General features: G+C 38.9%; 1 protein-coding gene across 1 annotated transcript; it reads right to left on the bottom strand.

Annotated features, from left to right (window-relative positions):
- On the bottom strand, positions 1–21,910 carry c16h11orf24 (chromosome 16 C11orf24 homolog). Its single transcript, XM_088934471.1, has 4 exons — positions 21,735–21,910; positions 6,233–6,461; positions 2,851–2,976; positions 1–1,876 (listed from the first exon to the last, which is right to left on the bottom strand). Exons 2-4 carry the CDS (start codon positions 6,366–6,368, stop codon positions 873–875), a joined length of 1,266 nt encoding a protein of 421 aa, XP_088790597.1. The 5' UTR covers positions 6,369–6,461; positions 21,735–21,910; the 3' UTR covers positions 1–872.
- Positions 21,911–24,463: the final 2,553 nt, after the last annotated feature.

The raw sequence follows: 24,463 nt of genomic DNA on the forward strand, positions 1-24,463 counted from the left end.
TTGTTTTTAATTTTTATTATTGCAAAACCCGTTTCATTTTTCAACACTGCGTTAGTAAGAAATAATACTTACGCAAGTTGGCACAGAGACATTCTGATCTGCATTATTCCATGTTTTGAGGTTCCTATTCCTTGTTAAGTCCTATTGTTCTAAACTGAGCTTGTTAGTTCATGGAGTACACTTTAAATGGCTTAGCAATTCCATTGGCTTTAAGTATGTGCTTTACTTAGGCATTTGGCATCCCAACACCAAGTGGAACATCAGTGGAAGATACTGTAAATGTGATCATGTCTTATCTTCAGGAAAGCATATTGATATAAAATAAATATTAAAGAAAATATATGCAGTACCATATTAATCCACCAAACAGTAGTGGATGCATAAAAAAGAAAAAGAAAAAAAAAACTATTTACAGAAGAAGGTCTTGACCCTTAACAGAAATAAACTATTCACAGATAAACAAATTATAGGGTTTGACAAATACTTAAGCTTCAGTGTTCAGGTGTATGTCTCATTTGTATTATAATTCTAAAAGGGAGCACCATCTGCATAGACAGAAAATGTATAATATGCTCTGTAGAGCCATTGAGCTGTTTAGTGAACTTAACTCAATGTACTAGAGGTCAGAATTTGTTAAGACAGAGTTTGGAAAGCTTAAGTATGAGGAAAAACTACACATAATTGCAGGATTCAAGAGATTAAATTATGGATAAGCCTTACAAATGTTCTGATGGGTAGCTAACCGTGTAGTACCTCAAGTCTTGGAAGCAACGTTTTCTTAATTATAGTTGGCACACCATACCCTTCGTAAACCTTATCTTAGTTTCTCAGGATATCGGACAAAAAAATAGTTTCTGTGGAAAAAAAAAAAGTCAAACTCCTGAATCAGAATACATTCCATTAATTAAATAATCCACTTGGGTGTAGTCTTTCTTTTTATAGCTCTCATAAGCTTGTGTGAGGAACAAGACTACAGTCACAAGAAAAAACAGAAGTCCAAAGAGAAATACAGCAAGCAGGGAGCTGGTGTCCACCAGCTGCCTGGTAAGTGGCCCGGCAGCGATGCTTAAAAGGCCTTTATCAGTTATTTCCCCATTTCCCATGGTAGTTTTACGCGAGGTGGACATGTTGCTTGGAAGGCTTTTCGATATGTGCCTGGGCTGAGAGGTTGAGGCTGCACTGTGAGTGGTTGACTGGGGGATGCTGGCCTTCACTGTGGTTGCCGCCGGAGCCTCCTTGGTTTTTGCCGTCGTTGTCGCGGCAGTTGTCACCGTTGTCATCTTCGCGGTCTCCGAGGTGCTAGCTGGGGAACTCTGGGCTTCCCCTTGCAGAGTTCGAGCAGCAGTGGCGTCGGTCGATACGATGAATGGCACCTCGGCTGACGTGGTCCTCAGGGATGCGGCAGTGGCACGTGGAGGGACCGTGGCAGAAGGCGATGGAACGCTTTGCTGTGGAAGTCCAGGGGACACGGCGTTTGGCGTTGAAGTATTTGAGAGGCTAGTCGGCAATGGGGTCTCTGGTGAAGAATTATTTACAGAGGAGGACGTGTTCTGTTCTTGGGTGGCGTTTAAGCTGCCAGAGCCGGGCACGTGGGATTCAGCGTTTCCTTCTACAGGAGGCAAAGAGGCATTCAAGTCCTGAACTGCTGAGGTGTTTGTAGCTACAGGAGCAGGAAATGATGTTGCTGTGGCACTGCTGTTGCTGGAGGGGGTACTGGTGGCAGCCAGTGACGTTGCTCTGGCTGCTGTGGCAGGTGAGGATGTGGCTCTTGTCAACGCTGTTGGCGATACTAACACAGAAGGGCCTGGTTCAGACGCTGGGGACGGGACTGCAGAAGAGGAGTTCTGGAGTACAGAGTTTCCTTCCCTTCTGGTTTCTGCAAGGATAAACAAGAACTCTGAGCGTTCAGCTTGTCTGCAGATGTACGCACCTCTGAGTCCGATTATTATCGCTAAAGTATGGTTTTTATTTTTAAGAACAGTAAAGCAATGCCCTTGACTTGCCAGACCTCCCTTCCTGTGATCCAAACGTGCTTTCTAACCGATTCTTGATGGATCCCAGTCTACCGATACAACGTCATGACATGGCAAATCATTCCGAGGGGAAACGGCTCTCTGACAGAAAACTGAGTGGATGAATTTGAAATAACCCTTGGAATCAACCTTTATCGTTGCTTCCAAGATTTTCATAAAAAGGTCATTCCAACTCTCCCCTGGGCCATCCATCAACTACAAAGAGTAAAAAGATGTAGCTCTGTCAATTGTTCTTCATAACTCATGACTTTCTTCCTGGGGAGAAGTGTAACAGCATTTCTCTGGATCTTTTCAAAGTTGTTTATGTCCATTTTTGCTATGGCCAGAACTGAATTCAATGTTCCAGATGTGGGCAAACTAGGACTTTTTGTTAACTAATGAAAGGATACTAATGAGAAACTGTTGTAGTTCTCAAAGTGTGTAATATTTAGACATTAAGATGTGAGAAGCAAAATGAGGTACTGTAGCACAACGGTAAACAAGTTTTAAACAGTAAAAATATATTTTGAGGATTTATTCACCTACAATAGAATGCTAGAATGCTCTTTGTGAAGCAGCTAAGAATCCAAGCTTGTTATCAAAATTATATTAACCGTTGAAAATGGTCTGGGCAAATGCCATCAATTTTAAAAAGCAATTTCTACTGCTATAATTGCATTTTTAGAATTTGCCATTTAAAAACCACCCAAATCAGCTTGATAAAGGGAACCCTGGTCACAGTCCGCTAGCAGCTCTTCAGGCTCTTCTTTAATTAAAGAGGAAAGTCTAGCGCACGTCTAGGAATCAGTTCTGCTTGGACCCACACTCATGCACGTACCTGAACTTTGTCGAATGTCTTCCAATGTGAGATTTTGGCAGATGGACACATTAGGGCACTTTAAGAAAAAGCACTGTTTTCCGGTTTCATTAAAGAAAGACCACATACAGTCTGTGCCGTTTTCGCCTGCAAAACACAGACGCACACGCACCGTTAGGAATTTAAATTCATGTTCCTCCACAGGTAAATGGGGTAAAAAACTGACATTCGAAATTCTTCAGTACCAGAACAGTTCTGACACAAGTGGCTGCGGGAACCGAAGATCTTTATCTACTATCATGACAAACGCAGTTCACCGTTGTAACAACAGATTCTCCTCATTACCTACCCCCAGACAAAGCCAGGAATTAGATGAAGAGCATGTGGATATTCGCCCCAGCATAGGGGAAGGTGTTCTGGCTGCCTTCCCTTTTAATATAATTTGTGTGATAAGTCCTGTTGTACATGTTCTATTGACAGGGGATTCTACTTACCTGATGCTTTTACTAACTAAAGGCCCTTTTAAAACTCCTCACAGAGCCAACATGGTACTACAATTTACAGAGTGATGTCCAAAGCTAATTAGTCCACAGCAAAGTTTACAACCAATTGCCTGATGGTTACTCTGATTAAGGGTGTAAACGGTTTTTAGTTAAATTCACTAGAGAAAAACGAACACATTAATAGCATTTAAAAAAAAAATCTGGAGCAATCAGTTTCACAAATTGAACATGGTCTACTTACAACCAAAAAGGACAAAACTATCCCTTGAAAAACACCTGTTTGTTTGTCTGGGGCAATCAATTTCAAAACTGCAACCACACCATGTTTTTCTTGTAGCAAAACTACAGCAAACAGTCTCTGCAGTAATGTGATGCTTTCCTGATGGACACTGTGGCCAGAAGCTGATATTCCTTTTTCCCGGCTAAAGGCCCTTGTCCTATAGATAAATGGATTACAGTTATAAAAACACTGATGATAATAATAATAATAATAATAATAATAATAATAATAATAATAATAAAGAAACTGAGTGATGAGTGGCACAGGGGAACAGTGGTTAGTACTGCTGCCTTGTAGACTTGGGGCCCTTGATTCACCAGACTTCGGTAGCTCTCAGAGTGGAGTTCACATCTTCTGGTTTCCTCCCACACTCCAAACACATACTGGTAAGTTAATTAGCTTTTCGGAAAACTGGCTCTGCTGCGAGTGTGTGCGTGTGTGACCGTGTGACCTGCGCTAGACAGGTGTCTCATCTAGGTTTGTCCTGCCTTGTGCCTTGTGCCCAAGATAGGGTCCGGCTTCCCCTCCATCCTCAATTTGATGAAACGATTGGAAAATGAATGGATATGAACACAATCGAAAATTCTTATTTTCAATTAATAAGTATTCTTATTATAATTCACTGTAGCTTCAATGCAACACTGCGTTTCTTCCTAAATAGAAAAAATATTTATTCCACTCAAAACACAGTCCACCAAAAATAACCTGACTACTCTCTCTAGATATCGGTGTTGATCTCTAGCCGTTTTTTATTCTGAATGATCCATTTATTAGCATGCGCAGTAGAAAAACACACTAATAAGGAAGCTCACGTTTATGCTGGGCCTTCAGAGTTGTTTGCTCATGGAAAAACATTTTAAAAATCTCAAATATCATAAAAAGAATGCCATTGCAAAGAAAACGCCATATTTGGCTTGGGTGAACCAAAAAGCGAAAGACAACATTATCTTTCTTGGAGATATATAAACCAAACAATTTACACAACACAGTTTCTTTGTTTCAAATCCAAAATTCCTGGGCAGATTGCCTTTCTTTAATACCAGAGAATAAAAAAAAAGTGTTCAGGATGTTAGACCGTCTCCGGAATAAGATTTCCCCCCCCCCCAAAGAGAGAGAATCCACTTCAGTGGATTTACATGTATCATCACAAGAAATCATCTTTTAAACTTCAAAGAATAATTTGACTTCCATGCAATACGTTGCTACCAGACTGTAACAATCATGTTGAGACTAAATGGGACAACAAACTATGTTAAGTGGCAGAAATAAAACATCTTCTAATTTAGTGCGATATGTCAAGAGATTCAGCCAAGCCACATAACCTTGGGAATTCAGAGCTTTGCACTATACAACAGAAGCCAATGTTATCTCTAGTTATTTTTAAACAACTATAGATGGCACTCTCTCAGAAAACAGGGTTACATTAATTCTAAGTGCTTTTGTTGCTTGTCAGTGTAAACACTATTTTCATTAACTCATGTTCTGCCTGGCTCTGGAATTATTCAAAATAGTTTTTCTTCCACTCAAACACGATTCAAGTAGAAGAAAACACTTATTTTTCTGGAACAAATTAATTGAATGAATTGTTTATAAAGTCTGATTCCCCCCAAGTGGCTTGAATTGATTTTACATCTTTATTCATCTGCATAAAAAATGGATTTGGGATCAAAATGGAGGTGAAGTGCTTTTCTCAGCACCAAGTATTCCAGCCCCTCGTTCCTTCAAGTGTCTGTTGTGGTCGAGTCCTTTGAAAAGGCGTGCTGAATGCTCCTTCATACCACACTGCACATTTCCAGATGGTACTGCTGACTTTGTCTTTATGCCCTTCACATAACCCACATTTCAATGTAAGCCCTTTGGAAATCCTATAGTTTGGCTGGGACAGGGGGTGGCTAAATAATCCTTTCCAGTCTACTGTATACACACACACACAACAAGACGCTTTTGCAATCTGCGCCCACTGTGCATTTTCTCCATTCTCCTCACTTCTGTTTTTACTTTGCCACAGACACCAAGGTTGTGTGCCCCCACAACACCGTGTGTGGTGCTGGGCGGTGTGTGATTTTAATTAGAAAGAACATGTTACAACAAAGACTTCAGAAACAGTTCTCCAGTGCAGCACCAAGCTCATAAACACAGCTAAGGCCCAAGCATTCCTTTAATGTTAAATCTGAAACACATGGTGCCTTTGAAATTATACAGCCCTCAAATAAGCGCGTTTTTTAGATATTGACAACCCTTTTGCTTTTACACTTCTGCTTATAAGGGGAAGTTGAAATATCAGGAGTTGGCGAGGTTCTGGTTAAAAGTGTAAACAAACCTAGTTTAGTTTTCATACAGAACAAGACATTTCATATAGCAAGTTCTTTCCAATGAACTGATATGTGCACATGAAGGTCTAACATTCTAATGTGACAACAATTTTAGATGATTTTCACATCCTACATTTGTGTTCTTAATTGTAACATTGTCCATAGCGTCTTTTGGATTCCTTTGATCTTTCAGGCAAATGTCTGTTATTTGAGTCCAATTAGTCTCAGGAAGATTGAAATCTGGTGGCCGAATCAACATCTACCACCTTCTGTTCTTGGAAAAGCAACAGACTGAAGACAACACTTACATGCAGAAGCGCACCGAGTTTTATTCTCCTGGTGACTGACATCCAAAACCTGGGAAGTCCCTGCATGAGTGGAGAAGCAGACCACTACGAATTGCACATGAATAACAGCAAGGACAAGAAGCGTCCTGGAGATCATCTTGAGCTGGTGGCTTTAAAGTCTGTGGACTGGGCAAATGGGTGGAAATATCAGAATGTGCACATCTGGAACGGCAACATTACATTACAGCACCTGCAAGACAAGAATACAAGAATGGTTACGAATGAGAAAAGGCCAGACTTTGGTAGTTAGTAGCTTAATGATCCAAACATCTCATCAAGCCGCATCTTGAAGGAAGCAAGGATATCAGTTTCAATAACACAGCTGGGTCGCTTGTTCTGCACTCAAACAAACATCTGGCTAAACACTTAGTTTCTCAGTTTTAAATGCACTTACATTTAGTTTCAATTTGTGTCATCTATTTCACAATTCACTGTCTGTTCTGAATAAGTCCACACTGTCAATACCTTTAAAGAATTTGAATATTTGTATCAGGTCTTATCTCTTCAAAACTAAACAGGTTCAGTTCCTTCTGTCAGTGTAGAACATTCTCTTCAGCCACATCTGGTTGCTCTTCTCTGGAAGGATTCAGACCAAAATTCTATACAATACTGCAGATGAGGCCTTACCAGTTTGTTATACAATTTTAATAAAGCATCCCATCAGAACATCTAACAACATTGTTCGCCTTCGTTATTGCTTCCCCCAATTGTCTACAAGATCGTAAACTATGCATCAAAAGAAGCACCTAAGTCTTCTTCGTAAGTATCCTCTTTTAGCACAGATGTTTCCCACTTTGTTTGTATCAGCATGCAAAACACTTCCTGTTTATATTATTTCCATAAAGGCAATCTTCTTTTTTTCTGGTTCTCAATTGTTTCCATAAGCTTACATGTACGTAACGGACATCAGACTTATTGGTTTATAATTATTTGGGCGAGTTTGTTAATCTTGTGTATGGGGCCTTCACGGGCAGTTCTCCAATGCACAGGTAGTACCTCTGTCTTGAGTGACTGTTGGAAGACTTGAGTCAGTGGCTTTTGAATAACATCTCTCATTTCCTTGAGTACAACTGGCAAGTTACCATCAAGCCTGTGGATTTCTTAATCTTCGGTGCTTCTAGTTCCCCAGTGTGCTTCAGTCTCTACTATGGTTATACTATTTAAAATAAAAACTTGTCCTTCTTCCTTCAGAGACAGATTGTGGACCTCTTCCCTAGCTGACATATGATTTAAATACTCATTTAGTGCATCAACTATTTTGTTTTCATTGTTTGAATTATTTTTGCCTCCAATGCAAAATTGCTTTCCATCTCTCTTTCTAAGATGCCTTTTTTTTTAGCTATGATTGCAATCCTTTGCATCCTTTATCTTTAACTGTTATTTTTTAATCATTTTATATTTTTCCTGATGGATCTATTTGAGATATAGTTCTTTAGCTCTCGCATTACTCCCTCTTGAGGTAAATGAAGATCATTAATAAAATACCGCCATCCTTTCTCCACTGATCCCATCTCTATCCCATCCCATTCACTTCCTTCTCTGAAGGACATCTTTCCAGGAATTGTAAACTACTGTAATGCATCTGAACAGTGTCACAGTATACCTCAAAGCATACAGTATGATGTTTAGATCAAATCTGTCCAATAGTTCCCTCACCTATTTACTTCAGATTTGAAAATTGGATCAAAACCTTCTCTTCCGTACGTGCTTCAATAAACTTGGTCTGTCAGCAGAAGAAACCTAAATGGTAGACCACTTAATGATGGCTTTCTTACACAGTGTATGTCTAAGTTTCCCACAAAAACAACTTCTTTATGCACACCATTAAGCGAATAGATGCAATTTAATCATTAGATAGTGCTAATGACATGTTATAGTAAATATATGTATTTGGTAGTCTATTGTGAAGCCCTAACAATATACCTTTATAATGTTTTTTGAGGATTCTAAACCATATATACAGTATATATATATATTCCGAGACTCCTGATTTGTCTACTTAACAGATTGTCAGTTCTTTTTCTCCTCTTTAGATCTGCTATCGTCATTAACTGACATCTATTCACGTGAGTTACACACGCCCATTATAGCTTTTTCATGACTCTTTACCTCACTGGCTTGCATCAAGTGTCTGCACACATCTATATGGTTTTCTCCAATCCTTGAAAAAGGTCTCTTTGCACAAAATGTTTTTATTTAAAATGTCCCTGGAGGGAAGTTAAAATGTGTGCAGGATAACTAATCTCTAATGTACGAGAGTCTTTTTAGAGTACTGTTTTCACAGCAGCACAGAATAGTTGTTAACAGACTGGATGGAAATCTTTGCATTTCTCTACATCTGCATTTTTCTAACTAATTAAAAAGGCAACACTTGTCACTATGCTTTTGGATATTTAAATCCTTAATTGACTACCATTATCAAAAAAATGTTCCTCTGTTTAAAAAGCACTAATTTGTGAATCTACAGTTCTATGAAGTCTGTAGCAGTGTACACTGAACAAATCTCACCACCAAATCATAACTCAAGTGCGCCATCTAGTATGATTTATCCAAACTGCAAAGATGGGGAACGGTTTTCAATGATTTGTAGTTCTCTTAATTATAATGTTTAAGCTATCTTCTGCACTAGAAAGATAAATATTAGATCAAAACAATATGATTTGTTTTTTAAAGATGTATCCTTAAGAAAGCACCTACTAAAGTTTTTTCGAAGCTTTAAGGGACATTAAAATGATTGTAGTTCAACAAAAGAGTTTTCTTTATAAGGCATTTTTTACTGTACAATTGGTCTAATGGGTGTAATTTATAAGGATCCCAACCAGAAAAATAGAATATCACATACCACAACAGAGATTCTTTCTTAATGGACTGTAAATGTATTTAATGCTTTATTATTTATTCATTTTATCATGGGTAACTAACTTAAATTGTTACTTGATTAAATTGTAAATTAAATAACCACAGAGAACAACCACTAAGAAGAAAAATGTAGAGTAAATCGGAATTACATCCGTCAATAACTTCAGTTATTGGAAATGTCTACTAGTCTTGACTGGCAAGTGTTTTTTTTTTTTATTATACCACTTGGCAGTATTACACCAAATCATTTTTTACCCTGTTCAGCAATGCTGCTTTGAATGTTGCGTCACTTCAGATAAAGATATCGGTTAAATATGTAAATGTTTCATGCCAAGCTCCACTCAGTTTGTGGCTGTATTAAAGTCATCGTATGACAAAGCCCCTGTGAAGCCGGGACGTGTGCCACCCCCATAATCCTAGTGTGTCTGCTTAACGGTCTCTCCACACTCCCCTGCTGCGGAGAAGGATCTCCCTAGTAATGTTCATGGGCTCCAATCATCCCCCAGGTGACACCCAACACTACGATCCACAGCTCTCTCCACACCGATCCTTCCCAGTGAGCTCTTCAATGCAACATCTCCCTCCCCACAGCCCATTAAAGGTCGGCCAAAGAAGGCCAGCTCTGTAGCTCGGCAGAGGACTAAGACTTTTCATTGCCCTCGCAAGGTAAGTCAGCAATTTCAGGGAACCGAAAGGCCAGAGGTTGCCATTTTCCAAAGCCTTGTGTGCCACTAGCCATCCAAGTCAAGCTTGTGCACTTTGGAGCATGAATACAACCCGCTGTGCTGCGAGCTGCACCACCATCCCAACCTGAGATGCAAAAACCAACACAGACTCCTTGTTAGTGACATGAGCCAGGCTGCAACTAGGCAGGTCCGGGCCATAGAGTTCAACCTGCAACTTTAATGGCCGAGAAACTCTCCTTATTGTTTTTATACCAGGAACAAGTTCCTTAAAGCCCTCGTCCTCTGAGGGTCGCATGTGCTAAAAAGCACTCCCTACCAAGAGTATAGTTTAACTGCCATGCTGGCAGGGAGGGACTGGGGCCAGTCCATAGACTGGGGGGTGGCAAAATGGGTTTAGAGCCTCTCCATACGTTTCTTAACCTGCAAGTGATGTACCATCTGGAAATTTAATTTCACAAAGAGAGGACAGATGTGAAGGGCTGACACACAGAGTCTATTACCCATCTTGCAAACGATTCGTTTAATTTTCTTTGAAGAAAGCAATGAGGTGTGTAAAGCAGGGCTGTGAGCACTAACACTTTTTGAAGCGTATCACAAAAATGTAACCTATTCATATCATACTTAAAAGGGTCTATCATCGTCGCATAATTCATGTTCAGGGGCGAAGCGTCATGATACAGAAGTGTTTCAAAAATCCCTTCTGATTCAACATCCTCATTTACACAATGGTAAAGAAACTGAAAAGGCCTTTTTGTTTGCATTCGAAGTTGGACAAAATAAGAAGTAAAGAACAGAATGTCTATACTATTTTCATTAAGAAACAAAGGATAATATAGTTAATCAACTATTATGTAAAATTACCTTAGGAAAAACACTTTACACATGGAAAACTGCAGAGGAAGTTATTGTGGCGTCACACTTTACCTAGTGGCACTTTGACTTTCTCTCACAACTTCTTGTCATTCAGCTTGGAATGCTATTTATCAGAGAAAATGTTTCTTTTTCAATCGTTTGAGTTGACAAGTACTAAATTAAAATAATTATTTATTAGTTGAAGTAGGTAGCCGAGTCAGCAAAGGAACAAGTAAAACGTTTATTCCATGCTGGAAAGAGAAGAAAGGAAACAACGTTTCACCCGAAGAAGGCTCCACAGCCAAAACCTTGCGTTTCCTTTCTTCTCTTTCCAGCATGGAATAAACCTTTTACTTCTTCCTAATTATTTATTAGGCTATTTACATGTTCTGATAGAGAATATAAAAGGCTCCATGTGAGATCTCTGTCAAATTCCATGGACTACCTACAGCTAATCCATATTTCCATGGATCACATCTAACAGTGCTGCACTGGACCGAACACTGACAATTCCACAAACCACACGGCCCTTATTTCCAAAGGCAACAATAGAAAAACTGTTCCATTTTGGAAACTTATTTTTCCATTTCTACAGGAAACCGCTTGTAAACTTTGGTTGCCTGAAAGGCATTTAATGTTACAAAGCTTATTCCCAATTGTGTTAATAAAACAGCTTGGTTTCTGAAAACCAGTTTGCAATGAATAGTCCTGAAATTAACTGTGCTGCTCTCACTTCTGAGATCTGTAAAAAGGGAGATGCTCTTTACCACTGTCCATCCATGGTATGCTGGTCCACAGGCACTCCATCATTAAAACATATTTTAAATGTGTGAAGGGGAGGGGGGGGGGTAATTGTAATTTTTTGCCGCCTACTTTTTTTAAAGTAGTATTTGAAATTGTATTAATCAGTTTCATTTCTGAGTGAAAGATAATGAACAGACAAACTCAAACCGAAAGCAAACAGATTTTATAGTCTACTTATCTATGCTACCAATTTCTGTAAAAACAATTGTAAGCAATAAATGACAGGATAAATTCATTTTTGTGAATTTTAAAAATATCATGCATAAGATAAGACTTTGATCCCAAAGGAAAATTAAGGCATATATATATAATTTATGGCTTTTTCCAAGTCAAAGAAAAAACCTATTCATGCACTTCATCCTACACAGATTTTCAAACTCAAGTTTCAGCATAAGATAAAGATTCGCTAGAATCATCACAGAATCCTATGATAGTGAAAATACTGACATCTCCAGGAAGCCCCAATTTACTGCATACAAATTGAGATAAATTCTGTTTATTTTGACCACAGTAACACAGCTATCTCTGCATCACTGCCACTGTCCCAGCGCATTGAAATGAGCAACGGCAAACATTTTCTAAAAGTCTGAGGAGGAAAACAAAACTTCAGATGATGCATGTTTACACAAATTCAAAAAAATTAAAAAAAACATACAGGATATGTTCTAAAAACATTTACAGTTAATTTCTAGTGCTACAAATTGTTTCTGCTAGTGAAACATTCAATGGTACTGACAAAGTCCTTATCATTCAAAAATATTTTGAAAAGAATAGGGACAAGTTATATTATACACAACTTTCTTTTACTTGCTGAAACCTATGAACTGGCAGTTCACAAACAAACAAGGACTAAGAAATACAGAGCTGAATTTCTAACGTTTAGAGTAGGGAAGAAAAACGCTTGCAAATTAAACTGCAGAACAGAAGACAGATCTTGAGACAACAGTCTTTCCCCTGGAGCAAGCTTTTAGTCTTCTCAGTACTGCCTGTGCTCCTCTGCACCAAGAACTGCATTTGCATTTTTGAGCTGTATTATTGTCTATATGGTGAAGTACAAAAAAGGAGTAATTTCTAATATGGCAATTGACCAACATATTCTGCATGTGCATGTCTTCAGTACTTATTTGAAGCTAGGAGGACTTTGCATGACCCACATTTTCAATCTGAACGTGGGTGAGGTGTACTGGTTTCGGGAGCACAGGAAATACTCAAACACCCTTAATATGTTCTCGATGAGAAAACCGGATTAATGTGTTCCGTTTCATGCATACGGGCAAAACATGCCATGCAACTCCTGAATTGGTCATTGGTCATGTTGGCTTGATCCCAGAACAAACCACCTCATTCGTCTTGCTTCAATAACCAGGTCAGCGTCCACTGGTGTAGCCCAGCTTACTGATGCCACAACAAGAGAAAAAGCCTTATTTCCATTTCTGACTAAGTTTATTCTCGTCATTACAATGTAAATATAAAGTTTTTATCCATCTTTCTCATTAAGATTGAGTATATCTAAAAAAGCTACACACCAGTGCAGCAACAATGTTCCCTGAATTACATTAAGTAATTTATGGCACTATGCCATTTATACAGTTCATCGTTTTTAATGTAGTGCAAGGCACCCTGAATGAAACATGAGCTTCTTAATAACAGTTTTAGGCTACCTCAAAATTTTTCTTCCACAACAAGAAATGGTACATACACTATGACAAAAGGGGCCATTCACCCTGTTTTGGGGCACACTGAGCAAAAAAAGTTTATCTAACCATATCCTGCAGTTTGCTGTGCACAGCAGTAACGTACGGCTCACACGCCCACACCTGTTCACGTCTACCACTCCGAGACAGGATTCAGCTTGTGCTCATCCGTCTGTGATCCTGATGTCCGCACCGAGTGTGATGTAATTGCGGCTGTCCGTGTCAATCCCTCCTACAGCATGTGCTCTGCTCTGACAGTCTCACCATTGATCACTTGTAATTCTCTCAGCCAGCCTGCACAATACATCAGGAAATGCTACACCATGAAGATACCCAGCAAAAATCATACACTCTTTATATATACACACACATATATATTATCCATTATGGCATCACATTATAAGGCCTCTTGAACAGCAAAAAAGCAAAGTTCTCTAGGGAATAAAAATGAATTTAAAGAAAGCACATCAGCCCAATTTACAATGCGTGTCAGATAAGTGTATACAATGATCCATCCATAAATTCACGTACGAGCATGTCAATGGAGTAGCTTCTCTGGAGGAAGTGTATGGTTAGTGCACTGCCTAGACTCGACAGCACCCAACACACAGCAGAGAAACGGTTCAAAACCCAGAGGCCATGGGAGAAAACGGATCAATACTTTGTCCAATTGTCTGTTTTGCTGCTTATCGCTCACAACACTCCTGCAACACTGAATAATGACAAAGAGCCTGAAATCTAGTCTTGTCTTTCAATTTCATGAGCTTACTAGGACTCATCTAAAGTAATTAGATCAGAAATTGAATGCATCTTGGGAATAACTGGGTTTTTTTTTTTGTTTTTTTTTACAGAAAGCATGAAAGGAGTAAATAGAAGTCAAGTATGGTTTACAATCTGAAATGTGTGGTGAAAGCTATGACATTGGTTCACTCTGCTCTACTGACACTATACTACAATGTGCCCTTCTCACATATTTTTCCTGTGTAGTTGAATTATTTTTGTACTGATGTTTTTAGGATGTATTTTGGACATGGAGAAGGGCATCTGATGAGAATAATGTAAACAGATGACAAGCAGTAAAAGCTAGGTTTCCCCCCAAAACCTATATTTGGGGGTGAATAAACTAGGCAACCCTGAATAAACAATGAGGATGGAACCTCTGGTCAAAAAGTTTGACCTTGTAAAAGAAAGAGGATCAATACATTGTGTGCCTCCACTGTAGCTAATCAGAACTTCTTTGCTCTTCCTTCTCTTGAAATTTAAAAACCGCAAATAAATCAATAGGCATGAAGGTCAAACTTTAATTTGCCTGCTGAAATGGATGCAATGGTGCAATGCATGATGTGCCAACATCCTGGGCATGACCAAAACTAAAGCGCTACAAAGAAAAAAGGCACTCTGTACTTTGACTCCATCAAGATAAGCTGAGATCCAGAACGGAAGAGTTTAGTCTTTAAGCGAATGTTAGACATAAGGCAAAATACTTTAAAAAGCAGCCTTGTATCTGTTTGGTTGTCTTTTTACAGGCAGAGTTGCAGAAAACTCTCTGACAATACAGGCTCATAACTTCTGTTGTCTGGAATGATGGCTAGACAACGTGTACAAAGAAAACAGCTGAAAACTGAATGTGAAAGGAAAAAAAAAAGCAAAACGGGCAAGAATCTCTAAATCCTAAAACATGAGAGTTTACAAACCTTAAAGTACTGCTATTCCTTCTGCATGATTTAATTATTGTTAGTGGACAAATAAGTTACCAGATGAATGGCAGAAGAGGACTTTTCATATTCAACTGATAAGCAATTTATCACGTTACAGTCGTATACAGTAATGTTTGTCATTTTTGCAGCCTCAGCATCTTTCACTTGGTGTGCAACAATCATTGCAATGCACTCTCCTATGAATGGGCTGAGACAGTGTCTTACCCACAATTAGCTTTAATTGAGCCCTGCACACAAAGACCAGACTCCAGTGTAAAAAGTCTATTTCACCACTACAGATCACAGCCCCTTAGCAAAACCACAGGGTGTGTAAGCACAGTGCTTTGCAAATATTGAGTCAGTGGATTGAAGTAGTAAATTAAACACAGTGCTCTGCTCTCAACTTAGCTTTCACAAAAACAAATGTGTTGTAAGACAATACAAAGAAGGCCAGCAGGGCACCACAGTACGTCAGTCAGGGCACCATGGGCAGAACATCATCATGCCATGCAGACAGTGAGAGAGGTGCTGCATTGAAGCTGAAGAGAGTTATGCACTTCAGAAACCAACATAACATCCCTTGCTGTATTGCTTAAGTTTTACTCCGTCACCAGCCAGCCTTTGTAACAATGCGTGTAAATTTGCATTTGTAATTAAATGCAGTCCATAGTGCACAGATTGTGAAACAAGAGCTCATTTACTTCTGTGCAATGGAGAAAGGATGCAAGGAAGTTCACTTTTAGAATACAAACACATCTGAATAAGATTTCTAATTTCAATCAACCTAATTTATCACAGGCTCCGCTAACACAGCTTAATAAGGGTTGTCCCCCCCAAGATTTCTTACTGTATGTATTTTCATCTTCCCAATTCTGTTACTCTTTCCTTTCTGCTGCAAACATCCTCAAGCAATTCAATTCTCAGAACACACGCTGGTGTGAATTTCACACTGCGAGTCACAGGACGGCCTGCCTACAGCAGGCCATAATTAAATGAAGCTGGCTGATTTGCTGGCAAAACTGAAAAATGAGCAGTGGAAGAAAACATTCACACTTAGCATCCATCTGCAATCTGTGCGAGGCGTCTTGCTCAGGACACACAAAACTCTCCAGCATCAATCAGCGTGCTGCCCGCCCTCTTGTCAGGTGTCGGATTTTATGCTTTTCAGCACTGCATCTTCTGGCCTGCTGTGCAGAGTGATGAAGTGCCCTGCCACAACTCAACACTGTAGCATCTTTTACCTTTAAACCTTTAAAAGGGGCCACGTTTCAGACAACAAACATTTTGCCCCACAGTACAGCATGAAATCCTTTCCAGAGAGCACCTGGGATAGAAACAACGACTGTTCATTACAATTGAAATGAAGGCCCTAAATAGTGTGAAAACGTATTACTTGTGTTTTGATCAGAAATAAGACCCAACCAGAAGACGGAAGAACGAGGACAATGATTGTACAACGCGTCGTCTCCCTTGATTTACATTACATGAGCCAAGAGTCACCATAGCCTTGCTCCTTGTTTCTCAAAACCTTTCACACAGTAAACTCACAAGCGTGTTGTTCATATAAGCACATTCAACCACTCAATTCTGCAAGCTAGAAATATTTTCCCAACATGAGGGGGTTGCAAGAAGATGACGCTCCCTTGCAACCCACTTTTCTCTACAACCATAAAAGTAAACACGATTAATGCAAATGTGCCGATACGGTTCGCAGTGAAGAAGCTTTTGTTTTCTGCGAAACAAAACAATTCAATCCCTAATTCTTTAAACAAGGCAAAATTATGCCATTATAAAGGGCCTTTCATGAGAAAAGAAATGCACAGTGTTTCATAACTTTGTGCAGCATTACCGATATTGCTTCTAGGATGCAGACTTGTCAGTTTCGCTCTGCCTTTTCACCCGGGTGAAGCTGTAAGCGTATTTTAAACATTCATCTCAGACACCAAGCACCACAGGAAACACACGGGCATGGTAGGGCTGATTAATGAGTTCTGCTACAGCCTGCAAAGGTTATCAGGATTATTAACTGGAGTGTAAATGAAATCAGAATGGCGAGTGGCACATGCATCTTTCTATGCTTCTGTTGACTAATGCCAAGAAAAATGATTGTATCATGGAGGCTTTGCACCTTTTTCCCCAGACTTTTGATTTATCCCTTTATTATTCAGAATGCTGCTAAGTAACAATGACAAGGTCAATGTTTCTTAACAATCCAGGGAATACTCTAGAGTCCGTCACTTTGGAATAGCTCGGACTCACTTTTCTCCAATTTCCTTACACCATTTTAATAACGGTGATTTTAAGTTATATATGTTGCTGCTACCACTACATTCTGTAAAGGAAACATGCATACCAGAGCACATCAAGCACATCATGCAGCTTTTCCAGCAAGATCAACTGGCCACTTTAGGTGTACCAGATTTTGAATTGGTACTATGATGATACTGAAACAACAACAATACTGTACATAACTTATTAGATTCATCAAAGGAGAAGGGATGTAAAAAACAGAATGTTTCTTACCCTTGATGTCCATTTAAAGACAACGGAATTAACCACATGATAATAAAAAATTAAACATTGTGGGGATTTGGACTTATTTAACACAACCAGAACAATGCATGGAATAGACGTGACCAGGAAGTACTAAGCAGTATGAATTAGTCAGTCCTTGAAGTGCAGCGTGTTTCCGCAGTATTTTTGAAGAGCCCAAGCTTGCTGGGTTTACAGCAAAGAGGCCGAGTGTTGAGAGCACACAACCAAACTGGGCCTAAATCAGACTTCAACTAACCTGCATTCTGCTATTACAGTCTGCCCTTTACAATTAAGGTACAATAGGTTCAGATATGTGCGCACAGCTTTTATCTGGCAATATCTTAGATGTCTTTCTGTGCATCACAGATGTTCACAGAAAGATATGTGCAGTCATCCAATTCAACCTTGTCACAGCTCTGAGATGGGCACACATCATGAACACTCAGGGTACAATAAATACTGTATGGGAGCACCAGGCAGGCATTTCTAACCAAATATGCATTGACATAAGTACCCACCCTTACACATTACTCCTTGATATGATGGTACATGTACACCCATGAATTTTCAAACCGCTCGTTCCAATACAGGGTCACAGTGGAGCCAGAGTCTATCCCAGCGAGCTACCGACACAAGGCAGGAAACTCCCTAGGTGGGCTGCCAGTCCACTCCAGGGCACACACAGACACAGACACACACACACACACACTCACTCTAGGGACATTTCCCCCCCGAAGTCAATTAATCTACCAATGCGTCTTAAGACTGTAGAAGGAAACCCATGCAGATTCAGGGAAAACATGCAAACTCCACACAGATAGCACCCCAGGCTCAGAATTGTATGCAGGACCCCAGCACTGTGAGGCAGCAATGATAACCATCACCCTGCCTCGTCATCCAGTTTGTTTACAGTACTACATACATTTTCATAATCAAAACATTTTCCATACTGTACACCTGTGCAACATTCAGGTACCAAGTACAGACATCTTGCAGATCATTTCATATTTTCATTTAGTTTCAATATAGTATTCACAAAAAAACACTTCTTACCATCTTCTCTCTCAATCACATCAATATTAAGTTTCATAATCCAAGATCAAAACTATTTTTAACCTAATGAGACCTATGGACTGGGCCTCAAGTTGCAATATGATCAATCATGTATCAATAGCAAGGTCAATAGATTAGTGCTCAAGATCCTGGAGAATGTGCAAATCTGGCCACAGCCCATAAAGCAAACACTTGTGTATGCAGAGGGTGCTTCTGCTGTACATCTGAAAATGTGGCAGCTTACCGTCTCCCTTATTATCCTAAGTCAATACATTTTCCATGGTTTGTTTTTGCCTTAGTGTTAATTTCAACTGCAGCCTTATTTCAAATACCAACAATGAAACGGATTAACTGGCTCTTCTGGTCTTTTAACATATATACCCGTTTGTAACCTAAACTAAACATAACACTTCATTAAGCAATCGCACTGCTCTAGATATAAAGAGAACCGTTTTTATTGGGCCAGTCTGCCCGTGTCAGAATTAGCATCTGCCTCAGTCATTTTGTAACTTAGACCTACAGTACCATCTTCCATGACCATTCAGTGATTCTAGAGATGCAGACAGATAGTACTCAACAACTACTATACACCTGGCAACATTAAAAAAAAATTACATTCAAAGAAAGCATAAACAGAATATCCATTTAAAACAGTAGCAGGTACAAAAAAAAAAACAGCCTTGTGTTGCCAGACAACAGGGAGCTGCAAAGTGGCAGGTATCTTAAGTGCTGACAGGACATCTTAGGATGCTAAAATAAGCTCCCAGTAGGTTTAAAAGTGCCACTGTACTTTTGATGTGCAGTGTTGTTGGGATCCTATCCCCAGTCATTTTTTATTGTCTTCCTGTTTTATCTAAAATATTTCTAAAACTCCAGAAGATTTTGTGCTGTTTGATGTTTATAGCCAGAATCTCCTTGTTGCCGATTCTGTTTCAACATGCACTTCAATGACACAATAGTTACCAGTTAGTCAAAGGCAAAATAACCAAACATTAGGCTAAGAAATCATTGTCTGACACTCTAATATCACTATTAATACTGCATTAAAGACCACATGAATCACAGAGACCCTTGATCACGAGATAATTAATTGATCAATGAACTGTGATCTTTTGTTGCACTCAAAACACTTATTACTTCTGTACAGTAGGCAACTATATAGGGTGTTGATTGTTTGCCTAGTTTTGTTTACCAACAACTTTCTTGTCTTACTCTGATGCTCTCATTCAATGTGGTCAGCGCCAGAGGTATATTTAGAGATTAGATGTGGCTAAGGTATAAGCTAAAACCACACATCTGATTTTCTGATTAAATGTTATTAACCTGCATTACTTGAAAATAAGATATAACAAAGAGCCTATCAAAATGAATATTTAACCAACACAGAAATATTTTCTAAATTCAAAGTGACGACCAAATTTGTTCTGTGAAGTCTGACTTCCTTGTACATAGATGAAGATTCTTTTTCTGTTCCGAATTAAAAAATAAATAGGAACAGGCAACACAAAACATGATTATGCTTGAGGAATGCAAGTAATGCCCATAAAAAAAAAGAAAAACAAATGGGTCTGAAAGAGACCAGCAATAGTGCATCACAGAGCACTAGGTTAAGATAAGCCCTCACATGACTTCGGTTGTACAGTAAAAGGAAAGAAAAAAGTAAAATCCTGCAATAACCAAGCAACACATAATATAAGAACAAGTAATAGGTTTATTCCATGCTGAAAAAAAAAGAAAAAAGAAAACGCGACGTTTCGGCTCACACCTGAAGAAGGCTCCATGGCCGAAACATTGCGTTTTCTTTTTTTTCAGCATGGAATAAACCTACAGTATTACTTGTTCCTTTGCAGCTGACGCAGCTACCCACCTGAACCAACACATAATATAGGCACAGTCACAAGGAGTTAATGAGAGGAAAGCCGTCTTTTTTTTTTTAGTTGGAAAAAAAAATGTACACACTTCTGGTTGGAAACGTTGAATGCATACCTCAAGTGATATCAATACTGCAGTACAAATGAGGTGATGTGTGGAATGCACTTTGATTTAGCCAGGTTAGTCCCCCAAACCTCCCCCCCACCCAACAGATCACCCTTGGTTTGCCATTAGCTCAATTCTGAAGGATACTGAGTGTAGAATCCGCCACTACTGTATACATTATACTGGAATCACTTCAGAACCTTAAATTTTGGATTTTTGCTACGTTTATTAGACAGTAGGTGTACGGATGTTGAATGATTTAAGTTAATTGCTTTGTTCTTGGACTTGCTTAAAAAGTTTCCTTATACTTTTGTTTTTTCCCCCTGTCCTTTTTATTTATATACACAGTTACCATGGTTGGGAGGAAAGCAGTTGCTTTTACTGAGCTGTGAAAAACCTTTTGGTGGCAAAAAAAAAACACAAAAAAGGTTGACTTTTCCCAAGACTTGTATTAAGTAATCTTGCAGGCAGATGGAAAATTACACATTCTTTCAAAAGTGAAAACAACAAAATGATCACTAAAAGGTTTAATAACAGAATTGAGGCTAACAAATTAACCTGAAAAACAATACAATTCACTCTAAATATTTAGTATTTTATCGCTTGGTCCTGAAACAACAGTTGACAAATATGATACAAAGAAATAGCATCTTAACACATGTTCTAGACTTTCTTAGAAACAAAAGGAATTATAAAACAAATCATAAACAATAGTTGAATGACACAAATTCTAGACATTATACTCGACACATATAAAATTAAATAAGGTAAAAATGTGCAAAAAAAACCCAATTCAATTGTTTGTTTTTTTTTGGTGACAAATAATGTCAGATTACCAAATGAACAGACAACAATGTCAACTTCTTTTGTACAGCTAATTTGTGAAAGTGCGAAACCACAATACACAGTTACTTACAAGACCCGGCTACTAAACCTGAGCTTCATCAAGTTAATTGGTACAACGGTGTTTGCACGTTTGTAACACCAAACCGGAAGAAATGTATCTGATGACATTATATTTCGTAAACAATATGATCTTAGGCTTTTTGTGTTCTTTACTGTTGAACTGCGTTCTACAGATCATGCAATGTACTAACACTGAAATCCACAAAAGTCAAATTTAAAAGTGAAGAGTCAAAACAAGAACCCTGAAATCAGAGTCGACAATAAATCACCGTGCATTTTTCCCGCTGGAGGAGTAACGTTATGTGTGGCATGTTCATGATTACAGCCCTTTATGCGTTTCCCTTTAAACGGTACCAAAGCATGAAACTTTGAAATAACATAAAGCTGTTTGATGACTTACCACCGCTAGAGAAAAAAAAATGGAAAACGTGACTGTTCCTCTGGTGTTTCGTGGTCTATGTTCATGCAGCCACGCAAGGTATTTACATCCAGCGCCTTTTATCACGCCAAATGCAAAGTGGTCGCTTCGGAAAGTGGGGTTATGTTGGATCTCCGGTTTCTCTGCGGCCCAGGATAAAGTTTATTCCTTCCTATTCGTAAAGAAAAAAATATAGACGGATCTTGTCACGTCACCGCGTGCCTCCACGCTGGGCTTGTCATTTTTGAACAGGAACCAGAGGGCGAAGTTTATAGAGAGCGGAACTGATGTAAGTCAGCACCCGAGCTAGAAGCTAGAATTAGTGCAGAGACGCTGGAGTCTCCGCACTAGCCAGCGGCTCGGGGGAAAGCGTGCACATTTCAGTAGCTGACATGATTAAATTATGCGCGGTGCATTTTAATTGCGTGCGTTTAAAATGGTGAAGAACGGTTCTAAAAAAAAAAAAGACGAATATCAAAGGTTCATACGAGAGAGATCGACGCTTTTATGAATTATCGATCGATACATAATCGGATTTGAAATCAAAGTTCAAAATATCTCAGCAATATACATTTGAATTTTTAGAGCACTCGATAGGTCCTCGTTAATTCTTAAAACCACCTACTGCGATGAAAGTAAAAAGAGATCCAAACAGAACCTTCCTCGATTACACCTTATTAAACATGCGCTGCCACGGGTATTGGATAAGAGGATATTATGCGCTTTGTAGCAAACGTAGGCCGCTAATTCAGGGACCACGTTTGTTTAAATTCCTCACCTCTGCAGCAAACTGGAGAGATAACTTAATTCTTTTTGAAACTGTTGCTGATTACTCTGATGAAAGCTTTACAACAAATCACTTAGTCCACATTCTTTAAAGCCCTACTGTTTATTTGTGTAAATTAAATGTCAGTTTTCTTCATAGTTCTTTTAAAGCATCCAGCGCAGAATGTGATGTAGGCCGTCAATGCATTTGTTATATCTTTATGACAAACGTGTTTCAGAATGTTTGACTGGAAACCAGTTTCCATTCATAAGGGTCTAGATGTGGACTACCTCAGATGGATTATACTGAATTGAATTGCACCGTTACAAGAAACACTGGGCTTCTTCGGAGGACACAAACAGGAAAATATGGGGAAGTGGAGGGCTTTGGTGTTTGTTACATTACATTCAGTATGCCCAAATGTAGAGTGGAATCTTCCACTACTTAGAAGAAGCTTTGTCTGCATATTACTGGTTCACTCCTACCTGAGTGCATCAACAGTTTTTGAACACTGGAAAAGTTTGTGTGGTGATATATGTCCAGTTGAAGCATCTACCATGTTTCTTTAAATCATTGTATGAAATGTAAAACTAGGGGTAAATGGGTGATGTTATCCACCACAGTGTGTGTTCTTCCATTTAAAACATGCTGGTTGAGTCTAAATTGCGTTGACAGATTAATAAAAGGACATGCTGTAGCTGTGAAAACACCTCTCCTGTCCTTCAGGGTATTGAAGGGAAGCTGAAGTTCATCACCATCATACAAAGCCTGCATCCCAGAAAGTTTCCAGTTTTTCTCTCTTTAATACATGATCATTCTGTTTTGAGTCTTTAAAAAAAAAAAAAATTTCCAGAGCAGATGTGATCCCACTGAAAAGTTCCTGGTTAACACCTTTCAGACATTCCCTTCTGAACCCATATTTATTGGAATAGTTCAATGTGATTTTATACCCCCAGGGACAATGTGCTGCAGCAGTGATCTTTTCATAGGCATCTCTCAGGGAAATAGACAAACAAACACAGCTATAAGGTAAAAATGGCACTTTTTATTTTACAGGCTCACCCCAAAACTCACGGGATCCCTGGTGCTGTGGTCAGTCAGATGCACACTTCCTTTCCTCTTTCCCTCTGCTGCAGGTGAATATCAGAGGATATGCTCTTTTCTCAAACAGCAGATGTTGGCCAATTCCAGACGTTATCATGTCCTGCTTTTTAAATGACAGACTGCCGCAGGTCATTTCTCATTGCTCTCTGGGAAGTATGGCTCAGAACTTTGTCTCTATCCAATTTGTCCTACTGTAGCAGGAAAAGTGACTGTACCTGAAGCAACAAAAAATGTATTACAGAAATACGGTTTTTAGTTTAGTTTTCATCTCTCTACTGTCTTTGTCTTCATTATACAGTATAGGGGTAATTTTGGTTGAATCTCAACATATCTGTTGATTTTACATCAGTGTACAAACTGAATAAACAGAATGGACTTGCAAGGATACAGGCTGAAAGAGGAAAATGTAATGCTGAGTAGAAATGGGGGAGAGGGGGTTATTATTTAAATTCTTTTGTAATGAATAAGAGATGATATTATAATAACTGATGATTTGTCGAATATGAGATTAAACAGTTTAATTTCTTAGAAGCAGGCAGTTATACACATACAGTACCTACTGCAGATGCTATCAATTCATTGGTTGTCATGATTATTATCTGAGTAATTACTAAGGCGTGTTCTGTATTACAGAATTCTAGGATTTGCTATGGGAATATAAACTTCCTGTTAGGGTAGTTCTGAACTAATTAATGTTTTTTTTTACAAAAAGATTTCATGAAATACCAATAGCACAGGCTAACGATGTAAAAAGGCCTCCTAGTTAATATGTCTGATTGGCTAAACCACACTGGTTCAACATGGAAAGCATTTTCTGAAGGTGTGGACAAATCTGACACCA

This window comes from Atractosteus spatula, chromosome 16, assembly GCF_055471065.1.
Source record: "Atractosteus spatula isolate fAtrSpa1 chromosome 16, fAtrSpa1.hap1, whole genome shotgun sequence".
NCBI lineage: Eukaryota > Metazoa > Chordata > Actinopteri > Semionotiformes > Lepisosteidae > Atractosteus > Atractosteus spatula.

Bases quoted from the DNA above. Each gene is read 5' to 3' on its own strand.
- c16h11orf24 (XM_088934471.1), bottom strand. From the start codon at position 6,368: ATGATCTCCAGGACGCTTCTTGTCCTTGCTGTTATTCATGTGCAATTC. The intron at 2,977-6,232 runs GTAAGTGTTGTC...TGTGTTTTGCAG, and splicing joins AACTCGGTGCGCTTCTGCAT to GCGAAAACGGCACAGACTGT. The intron at 1,877-2,850 runs GTACGTGCATGA...TTATCCTTGCAG, and splicing joins AGACATTCGACAAAGTTCAG to AAACCAGAAGGGAAGGAAAC.